Below are 10,424 nucleotides of genomic sequence, written 5' to 3'. Positions count from 1 at the left end.
ATGCCAACGCTCCAGTGAGCAGAGACAGCCACGGGGAGAGCGTGGAGCCCATGTGAGTGCCCAGGGTCAGGGTGGGGCTGCTGGGGAGCATCCCTGTGCCAGGGCAGGGGGTGCCAGGGATGGATCCCTGTGCCAGGGCAGGGGGTGCCAGGGATGGATCCCTGTGCCAGGGCAGGGGGTGCCTGGGTTGGATCCCTGTGCCGGGTCAGGGGATGCCTGGGTTGGATCCCTGGTCAGGGCTGAGGGTGCCAAGGATGGATCCCTGTGCCAGGATAGGACAGGGTGTTCCAGGGATGGATCCCTGGTCAGGGCAGGGTGTTCCAGGGTTGGATCCCTGGTCAGGGTCAGGTTGTGCCAGGGATGGATCCCTGTGCCAGGGCAGGGGGTGCAGGGATGGATCCCTGTGCCAGGGCAGGGGGTGCCAGGGATGGATCCCTGTGCTGGGATAGGACAGGTTGTGCCAGGGATGGATCCCTGTGCCAGGGCAGGGTGTTCCAGGGATGGATCCCTGGTCAGGGTCAGGCTCGGGGGGCTGAGCTGGGGCTGTCCCGCAGTGACATTCCGGCCGGCAGTGCTGCAGCACGTCCATCCCGGGGCAGCCCAAGGTCCCCCAGCTGTCGCTGTCACTGTCACTGCTCCGTGCCGGTGGACAGCTCTCCCTGGTGCCTCTGACCAACACCAAACCCGGCTGAGCACCGAGCCCGGACACACGGACACACGGACCCCGCCCTCAGTGGATGCTGCAGCCCCAGCCCAGCCCCGAGGGGGCTCCGGGGGGATCCCAAGCACAGCCTGGGGGTCTCCAGCCCACCCGTGTGTGTCGGGGCTAACTCGTGGCTAAATCCATCTTAAATAACGTAAAATACACCCCTGTTTAAGGCTGTTGAGGTGAACGCACGGCCCAGGTGCTGCAGGAGCCGGGTTGGTGCCTCTCGCTGGGCTCAGCCCCGGGGACCCCCAGAGCAGCGTGTCCCTGTCCCCCCGGCCAGCCCTGTGCCCTCCCAGCAGGGAATAGAGGAGGAGAGTCCCTGGCGCGGTGTCTCCGAGCAGGACCCGGGCCAGCCCGAGGCAGGGACAGGAGCCGGACATGCCAGAGCCAGCCCCGCTCGGCGGGGACAGGAGAGCGGCGGAGAAGAAGCGGGTGGAGAAGGTGGGAGCCAAGGGCAGCGCTGCCGGGCCTCCAGGTGGGTGTGTGGGAAAGCCCTTCCCTGCCCCAGAACGGCCACCCTGGCCCCAGGGGACCACAGAGGCACAGTCCCGTGTCCCCGGCCAGCCCGGGGGCACTGCCTGGCCATGGAGCAGTGACAGGAGGAGCTGTGCTCTCCGCAGTCCCCGGGGATATCAGTGACCCGGGGAAGGTGATGGTGCTCCTCAGCAGCCTGCCAGATTCCCCACTTCCTCCTCCTCCTTCTCTCCACCCTGCCCAGATTCGCTGCTGGAGGAGGAGCATGGGCAGAGCTTTTCCCAGCTTGATACCCAGGATGCTCCAATGGCACCATGGCCCAAACCCCTGAGTGCCAGCCCCCGGGACACCCATGTCCCCACTCCTGCAGTGCAAACACCTGGCAGGAGCAGCTCCTGTCCCTGTCCCTGTCCCTTTGTCTGTCCCTTTGTCTGTCCCTGTCCCTGAGTGGGCTGTGCAGGAGGATGTTAAGAGCTCTTCTCACCCTCCAGCTCAGAGCCCTTTGCCCCTTCCCAGTTTCCCTCCAGTAACATTTTTCCGTGGGGGCTCCAGTCCCCAGGAGCCTTCCCGTGCAGAGCAAGGTGGAGCCGCCCAGCCTGGACCCTGCTGAGGAGCCGCTGCTCTGGGAAGGGCTCACCCTCAACAAGTGCATCCTGGTGGCCTCCGTCGTCGCCTTGCTCAGCGTCACCTTCCAGGTGCTCCAAGGTGAGTCGGGAGCCGGACGGAGCGGGAAGGGGTGGTCCGACCGTGCTGCCACCTCCTGGCTCCTGTCCCCTCCTCTCTTTCAGCGCCGTGCTCCAAGGAGGGGCTCGCCCGCGGCCGGCAGGAACCTCCGCCCCCTCCCGTTCCCGGTGGGTCCCGCGCTCCGTCCCTCCCCGCTGCCCCGGATCCAGCCACGTCCCAGGCCCTGGGAGCCCCTGTCTGGGGCATCCCACCCAAACATCTCATCATCCTCAGCTGACTGTGGCCTGTCCCTCTCCCCTCCCAGAGGTCGTGAGCCCCAAGGCGGAGGAGATCCCGGAGGTGGTGACTGCCCAGCCTGCGCCGCCACCGGACAGCGGCGCGGTGGAGGATGATGATGATGATGATGACGGTGACGATTACGATGACAGCGAAGCTGACAGCAACCTGGTACGGGTCAGGGTGGCACCTCCCGGGGCAGGGAGCATCTCGTCCCCGGGGGAAGGGGTGGAGAGGGGTCCCGGTCCCCTGGGCTGCATCAACAGCTCCTGGTCCCCTCTGTCCCCGCAGGCAGAACCCTGGATCTTCAAGAAGTGGTTTGGCCGCACAACACCAGAGGATGAGGAAAAGGATGGGGACAAGGGTGAGGACAAGGATGAGGATGAAGACAAGGATGAAGAACCTGCAGATATCCCTGAGGTACCAATAGCTGTGATGGAGGAGAAGAAGAGCCAGGAAAAGAAGGTGGAGAAGGAGGAGGAAGAAACGGAGGAGAAGGAGGAAGAAAAAGAGGGGAATGAGGAGGAAGAAGAGGAGGAGGAGAAGGAGAAGGAGGAGGAAGAGGAGGATGAGGAAAAGGAGAAGAAGAAGAAGCAGGAGAAGAAGGAGAAAGCCCGGGAAGGCCGTGCTGTCCATACGGAGCGGAGCAGCCGGAGGGAGGCACGAGCCAAGGACAGGACACCGGGGGACAAACCCGGCAGAACCCCCAGGGCCCCCAGGGAACCGGAGCAGCTGCCCCAGAAAAAGCGGGACCGGGAGAGGAAGGAGAGGAAGGAGAGGCGGCGGGAGCGGGATGAGGCCAGGAGGGAGGGGTGGAAGGGCCGTCCCGGCAGGGCTGAGGGCGGCCGGGAGAGCCCGAGGCGGGACTGGAAGCAGCAGAAGGGCAGGAAGCCCTGGGAGCTGGCGCCGGGCAGGGACGGCAGGGCCAGGGAGGGCAAGAGACGCGACTGAGGCCGGGGCGGGCGCGGGGCTCGGTGTCGCTGGATCCAGGGGAATCCAATCCCACCACTGCTCCCAGCAAGGGATCCCCGCCTGCCCTCCAGAGACACCCCCGGGCACGGGCAGCCCCCCAGCAGCCCCGAGCAGCAGCAGAGCAGCCCAGGAGCCTCCCTGGGGGCTTTGGGCCCCCTGGATCAAAGGCGACCTGAAAGGACTCATGGAAGGAGCTTCTTTGAGCCTCGTTACTTCCCCATTCCCACCCAAAATCCGCCCGCAGTTCATCTCCACTCGTGGCTCCGGGGCACTGCGGAGACCCCAGTGAACAGAGTTGTGTCCAGACTGTGCAGCTCTTGGGTTAATGGTTTTATTGAAAGCAAATCAAGAGAGAAGACTATTCTGGGTTATGGAACCAGGCTGCAGCCGTCCTCAGAGGGACATCAGGGACAGAACCCCTGACCGAGCCCAGAGCCATCGCTGCAGGGTGGTCCAGAACGAGCTGGTGACAGAGCAGGGCTGGAGCCCCTCACCCAGGGATCCCTGTGGGCCTCACCTTCTCCGAGTCGCTTTTAGGAAGGAAACACAAGAGCAATATCACACAGCCAGAGATGTTCACAGCCCCGACCCATGGCAGGTTTCACTATTTGCTAAATCAACAGTGGTTAAAATAAACTATTTTCATTTTTAATAAGGCATTCAACTGGATGTTTAAAAAAATAGGGAAAAAAAGGAGAGGAAAACGAGAAAAGCCCTTGTCACGTGCCCTGGTTATGTTTTGTCCCTGGTTGTGTGTGTGTGTTTTCTGTGCCCCCCAAACCCGCGGGGCTCAGGGCTAATCCTGCAGGGCTGTGAGATGGGACTGGGGGGTACCACCCTCCAGCCGCGCCTCCCCGTGGGGACACTGCAAAACCCGAGGAGGAGCAGGCAGGACAAGCCCAGGAGCTGCTTCCCAAGGGTTTGGATCCCCGGCTGAGGGCTGGGCTCAGCTGGAAGATGATCTGGGGCAGGCGGCCCGTGCTGACGCCGGCGGGGACGCTGAGCAGGTGCTCTGGCAGCCGTTTGCTCCCTCTCCCATTAATGGTGCGAGCAGCCCGGGAGGTGTAACGGGATCGCTCCCTCCCTCCTCCCCTCGCCCCTGCCGCGGGGTCAGCGCGGGGTGACGCAGATGTGACCTGGCCGGGAGCCCCAGGACACGGCCGGCGGCTCCTCAGGGCCCGGCTCACAGAGACGTGTCCCCAGGGCAAGGCTCTCTGCGAGGGGATTTGGCCTCTCTTGCTCTGCTGTCACAGCTGGAGCCGTGGGGCCAGGGCGGTCTCGTGATGGGCAGTGGGCTGGGGATGGCCAGAGGATGCTGCAGGGCTTGGAGGAATCAGCACCTGCCCTTCCCAGCCACTGCAGGGGCAGAGAGTGAGGGAGAAATGAGTGCTTGGATCGGCCAAGCTTTGCCGTGCCCGAGCCCAGCCCAAACCGGAGTCAGAGCCCGCGGGCACCTCGGGCATCCTCAGCAGCTGGAGCGGGGACGGCCCCAGTGGAGCACGGAGCAGCCCCAGGGACAGGCGTGGATGAACCCAGAACCAGAGCGACGCTAACGAGCCAAACCGTGGGGAAAGGACACACGGGAGCTCCCGTCTCGGCCAGAAGCACCAGATCCCGAGCCGGGAGGGCAAACCGGGAGAGGGGCCGGGGTGGGGCGAGCGGGGAGGCCGGCGGGAGCCTCACCGGCAGCCGCACTCCTCTGCCACCATGTTGGGGAACTTGCGGATCTCCAGCCCGTCCGAGGAGAGGCTGATGATGAGCTGGTCCGAGTAGCGCACGGGCACGCAGCAGGGAGCCCTGCGCAGCGGCGAGCCCCGCTCCTGCATGCCCAGCAGCAGCACCGTGTGCGAGAAGTAGCTGGGGACGCGCGTGGACAGCGGCAGCCGGCAGGGCCCCTCGCAGTTGTTGGCCGCGTACACGGTGGGCATGACGATGAAGTGGCGGTCGCGGAGGTCGATGGTGAGCTCCTGCAGCCGGCAGTGCGCCTGGTGCCGAGCGCTGCGGTTCTGCCGCTGAACCTTCCTGCGCTCCTGCCAGCGCGCCCGCACCGACTGCAGCGCCTTCAGCAGCAGCAGCGTGCGGAGCTTCCGCGAACCCGGGCCCCGCTCGGCCGCCTCGGCCTGCCCCGGCTCTGCTGGGTAATAGCAGAAGGTTAGCAGGTGCTGGAAAAGCGCCGCGTTGGCTTGGAAAGCCGGGATGTCCCTGAGCTCCTGGATGACCAGCTGCAGTTTGCCCATCAGCAGCTGCAGCACGGTGCCCTCCGGCTGCCAGTCCCCCAGGTGCTGCTCCAGCACGGCCCCGCTGTCCTGGGCCAGCAGCAGCACCGAGGGCTCCTCCGACTGCACCAGCCGCTCCAGCGCCGCCTCCTCCGACAGGTTGAGCAGCTGGTGAGGGAGGGTCTCCATCGCCTCGAAGTCCAGCCAGTGGTGGGCACTGGGCTGGGGGGGCGGCTCGCTGGAGGAGCTCAGCAGCTGCCGGATGAAGCGGGTCAGGATTGCCAGGAACTGGGCGCTGCCCCCGGGCGCTGGGGATGAAGTGTTGGCTTGGCTCGGGGCAGTGGGGGTCGGCAGCTCCTCGGTCCCGGCCTGGGGTGGGCTGCAAGGAGAGCACAGGGAGAGTCACGGGGCTCCCGTCTACGCCGGGGGTCCCACCAGGCCGTGCCCTACACTCAGCCACGGTCCCACAGCTGGGGCTGCCCCTGTCCCACCTCATCTCCCAGCCCCCGTGCTCTCCCGCGCCTGCAGCGACGGCCACGGACCTGAGCTGTGGGTACGGAGCCATGTCCAGCACCCCCTCAGCAGATTGGTAGGAGGATGGGGCCAAAGCGTCCTCTTCCTCCTCTTCCTCCTCCTGCTGCCGTGACTTGGCCAGCAGCAGCAGCACCGGGGTCATCCGGGTGAAACATTTGTCATCGGAGCCGAACAGGAGCTGCTGCACCTCCGTGCGGGGCAGGGGGGCACCAGCTGCGGCAACGAGAGGTGAGGACGTTGGTCTGGGGTCTCCTGCATGTCCCCACCGCCTCTCGTGGGCTTGAGAGGACCCCAAACGCCCAAGCGAGGGCACGAGGGCAGGGCTGCTGCTGTCCCCAGGGTGTCCCCCCGTCCCTACCTCCCGCTCCGCCGTGGATGGCCAGGGAAGCCGAGAAGCGGAGCCGCTCCGCGCTGCGGGTGACCGAGGCTGCGGCGGCTGCCAGGGCCAGGTACTGCGTGTCCCTGGAGAGGCAGAGCCTCTGCACCGGGGTAGAAGACACAGAAAGCCCCGAGGGCGTGGGTGAGACATCAAGGGGGACACACGTGAGCCCCCGCCGTGGTCCCTGCGGGCGCCGGGTCACCCAGCCCGAGTGGCCCAGGGTGCAGCCACAAGGAGGGTGGGGACCACTGGGAGCTTCGTCCTCAGCCCCAGAGCTACTCCGGGGACCGCGGGGTGCAGGGAACCCAGTGAACCCCCGAGGGGACAGGCATCAGCACCTCAGAGCGGGCTGGGTACCGGGGCAGCCCTGCGGGGGCTGGGAACAGGGTAAGAGCTCCATCTTCAGGCACGGCGGGAGCGGGAGACGGGGCGGAGATGCTGGGAGGGGATGGCAGAGGGACTGGGAGGGGGCTGCGAATGGATTGGGAGGGGATTGTGGATGAATTGGGAGGGGATTGTGAATGGATTGGGAGGGGATTGTGAATGGATTGGGCGGGGATTGTGAATGGACTGGGAGGGGATAGCAAAGCCCTGGGGGAGCGATGAATTAATTGGGAGGGGAGCTGGAGGGGTTGAATGGACTGGGAGGGATGAGAAAGGCACTGGGCAGCAGAGCCACCCCTCCCGCCCCCTGCTCCCACCGAGGCCCGGACCCACCTGGTCCCGCTCCAGCCCCGGGCCGGTGAGCAGCAGCTCCTGCGGGGGCCCGGAGCCCCGGCCCTCCCGGCGGCCCAGGTAGAAGAGCATCACGGCCGCCTGCAGCTCTCCCAGAGCCCGTCCCACCTCCGCCTGGAAAACCAGCTGGAACCGCAGCTTCACCTGCGCTTCCCACTGCACTGCAACGGGGGAGACACGGCCGTGAATCCCCTCCGGGGGTGAGGAGGGGGCTTCGGGACGGGCACTGTCCCCATGCAGGGACCAGAGAGCCTGGGACAGGAGCCCACAGGGTGAAGGGACACGGCAAATCCCGGCTCCAGGGAGACGGAGAGCGGGACACACCCCGCACCCAGCGAGCTGCCTCCCCCCAGATCCCATGGAAATCTGCTCTCCAGTGGCTCGGGGACGTTGTGGCCTCTGCCCGGGGAAGAGCCATTTCCCCACTGCCCAGCACCTGGCTGTTGGTCAGAGGCGGGGACAAATGGCAGAGCCACGCTGCCATCCTCACTGCTAAACCTCCTTGAAAACGTGCCCAGAAACATTTCACTCCATCACTCCGCTGTTTTTAAAGGGAACCCAACCCCCAGATTTAATTCTGTGTTTAAATCCCTGACTTTGAGCCAGCAAACAGCATCACCACCCCGACCCCGCATCCTTCTCCTCGCTGTTCCACCTCGGAGCCTGCAGGGCTCTCCCACCAACCTTCCTCCAGGTGCAGGACGAGGAATCTCTCCCGCCCCGGCTCCAGCACGTGCTCGTGGATCCTCTGCAGGGGATGAGGAGCAGCCGCCGCCTCCCCGGCCCGGCACAGCCCGAAGGTCCCCGGGAAGTTCCCGTCCCAGCTCCGGCGCCGTCTCAGCAGTTTGATGAAGCTGCTCTCGTAGTGGCTGAGCACACCCATCACCTCCAGGTGCCTCGGGGTGGCCCCGTCCTGCTCCATCCTCACCCTGCACACGGGCCCTTCCAGGCCCCCGAGGGGCCAGGGCTGCGGGCTAGAGCGGGACCAGCCCGGGCCCCCCTCCTCAGCCGGGGGACACTCGGCTCCCGGCTCAGGCTTGGAGAAGAGGCGAGTAGCAGCAGCCCTCCTGGACCTGGGTGTCTCCTGTAAACTTCCATTTCCCACCTTTCTCCCTTCTGCTTCCAGCCCCAGCTCTTCCAGCAGACTCAGCTCCATCAGGGAATCCCTTTCCCCTTTCCTGGGCAGAGCTGCAGAGGGGAGCAGCAGCAGCAGGCACAGCAGGAGCCCCCTGAGAGCGCTCATGGTCCCACCTCGGCTCTTCCCTGGAGCAGCTCACGCATCCCAAGCCCTCGGCAGGAAGAGGGAGGACGGCGTCTCCCTTTTAACCAGGGTGGCCTTGAGTGGCCGAGGCACAACCGCCTCCCCTGAGCCGCCCCGGGGCTGTCGCGCTGCAGAGGAGCGAGGGAGGTGGCAAAGAAACTTTTCTTTGTTCTATTTTTGGGTCTGCAGCTCGTTTTGGAAACGTGCAAAAATCGAAGCTGTTGCACTCGCTCCTAGGGATGCACGGCCTTGACTTTGGATGTTTTCTAAAGGAGGATGAGTGTCTGGAATGGGATCCTCATGGGGACTGGCACGTACAACCCCATCAGCACCGAAACACCGGGAGGGGAGAGCGAGCCAGAGCAGGAGGAGGGGGACAGGGGCAGATAATGGGCTGAAAGAAGTAAATGTATGGAAAGCATTCCCTCTTCTGGCTGGAAAACCTTCCCCTCACACCCTGCAGCTCAACAGGCGGCCCTGGAAAAGGGCTTCATCCTGGGAACGAGAATCATGGGGCAGCAGCAGCCTGAGGACTCTGAACACTCCGTGCCTCCCTTAGAAAGTCTCACACACACCCACTGTAAGGACTTGTCCCTCCATCAGATCCCAGAGATCCCAGACTCACTGGAACAGCTGGAATTGCCAATGCCACCTGCGTAAACCATCCTGGAAACCTGCCTCCCCCTCCCAAGAGATCTGATTTTGGTAAGGGGAAATGTCCCAACAAAAAAGTTCCAGACCCTTCTCTGGAAGGGAAGAGCCTTCTCTTTCCAAGTCTTTGCAGTCTGGAGCTCAGAACTGTCAGGAACAGAGCATCCAGACTGGAGCAGGACATGGACACCACCACAAGAGCTGGAGGAGTCTGAGGTCACTTCTACAGCAGCTGACCAAGGCCACGGAGCTGCTCCAAGGGCTGGAGCCCCTCTGCTCTGGAGCCAGGCTGGGAGAGCTGGGGGTGCTCACCTGGAGAAGAGAAGGCTCCAGGGAGAGCTCAGAGCCCCTTGCAGGGCCTAAAGGGGCTCCAGGAGAGCTGGAGAGGGACTGGGGACAAGGCCTGGAGGGACAGGACACAGGGAATGGCTCCCAGTGCCAGAGGGCAGGGCTGGAGGGGATATTGGGAAGGAATTGTTGGCTGGGAGGGTGGGCAGGCCCTGGCACAGGGTGCCCAGAGCAGCTGGGGCTGCCCCTGGATCCCTGGCAGTGCCCAAGGCCAGGCTGGACGGGGCTTGGAGCAGCCTGGGATGGTGGAAGGTGTCCCTGCCATGGCAGGGGTGGAACAGGATGGGATTTAATGTCCCTCCCAGTCAAACCAGTCTGGGATTCTGTGACTGACTGGGACCATCTCAGCCCAGCAGCAGAGATGAAGGCTTTGATTCCCCCATCAAGGGGGTGCAGCTGCAGGGTTCCTGTGGCCCCCCAATCAGAACTGGTCAGGAACCCCAGCCCTGGCCATGCCCTCACCCACTGAGCACCCAGGATCCCCAAATGACCCCCCCAGTTCAGGGACAGGAACCTGGGAAAGGCCAGACAAATGTCAGAACTGCTGCTGCTTTTTTATGGGAACCAAGTGATGGTGGGAAGGAAATATTTGGGATAAACCCTCAGAGAACTAAAAACCCCTGAACAGAGCTGTTAGTGGGAGGAGCACACACAGTAAAATCATGTGCAGGTGCTACACCACGGTACTGACACTTAATGAATTAAAATAATAAATTAATATTTAATGCCAGGAGCCTTTCTATGTCCTCTCTCAGTGAATGAACAGAGATGGGCTTTGGTTGAACCAAAAGTGATTAATGGTGGGTAATTAATGGGACACTCATCAGGCAGCCTGAGGGGGATACCTCAGGCCAAGACAGCTGAGGGAGATACCCTGTCAGGAGGGGGGTGCATTGAGATTCCCAATCCTTTGCCTCCTCTTTGGAGAACTTCCAAAATAAAACCAGCCTGGGAATGTTTCCTGGATCTAAGGGGTAAGGAAAGTGAATCCACAGCAGCAAAGCAAACCAGATGGAAAGGAAAATCAAAAACCTTTTAATGAATCTACAGAATTCAGTCAGGTTTCCAGACATACAAAAAGGAATTGCTCCCTGGATTGGGGGTGAGCTGCAGTTAAAAAGACACAAATCCCACGGGATGGAGTCCAGGAGGGGCTTCAGTTGGAGGGAGGGGGAGGGGGGATGG

General features: G+C 63.5%; 2 protein-coding genes across 2 annotated transcripts; one reads left to right on the top strand and one right to left on the bottom strand.

Annotated features, from left to right (window-relative positions):
- Positions 1-1,087: 1,087 nt before the first annotated feature.
- On the top strand, positions 1,088-3,094 carry LOC107215364 (nucleolin-like). The gene is made up of 6 exons (XM_015651473.1): positions 1,088-1,184; positions 1,736-1,888; positions 1,972-2,034; positions 2,172-2,314; positions 2,435-2,608; positions 2,876-3,094. Exons 1-6 carry the CDS (start codon positions 1,088-1,090, stop codon positions 3,092-3,094), a joined length of 849 nt encoding a protein of 282 aa, XP_015506959.1.
- A 336-nt stretch (positions 3,095-3,430) lies between these two features.
- Positions 3,431-9,085, bottom strand: AMH (anti-Mullerian hormone). The gene is made up of 5 exons (XM_015651959.3): positions 7,664-9,085; positions 6,962-7,140; positions 6,224-6,344; positions 5,874-6,078; positions 3,431-5,710 (listed from the first exon to the last, which is right to left on the bottom strand). The coding sequence occupies exons 1-5, from the start codon at positions 8,220-8,222 to the stop codon at positions 4,795-4,797; spliced, it is 1,980 nt and encodes a 659-aa protein (XP_015507445.1). The 5' UTR covers positions 8,223-9,085; the 3' UTR covers positions 3,431-4,794.
- Positions 9,086-10,424: the final 1,339 nt, after the last annotated feature.

This window comes from Parus major, chromosome 28 (genome assembly GCF_001522545.3).
Source record: "Parus major isolate Abel chromosome 28, Parus_major1.1, whole genome shotgun sequence".
In the NCBI taxonomy this organism is placed as follows: domain Eukaryota; kingdom Metazoa; phylum Chordata; class Aves; order Passeriformes; family Paridae; genus Parus; species Parus major.
Note: the sequence above shows the minus strand (reverse complement) of the source record. Positions and strands in the feature narration are given on the sequence as shown.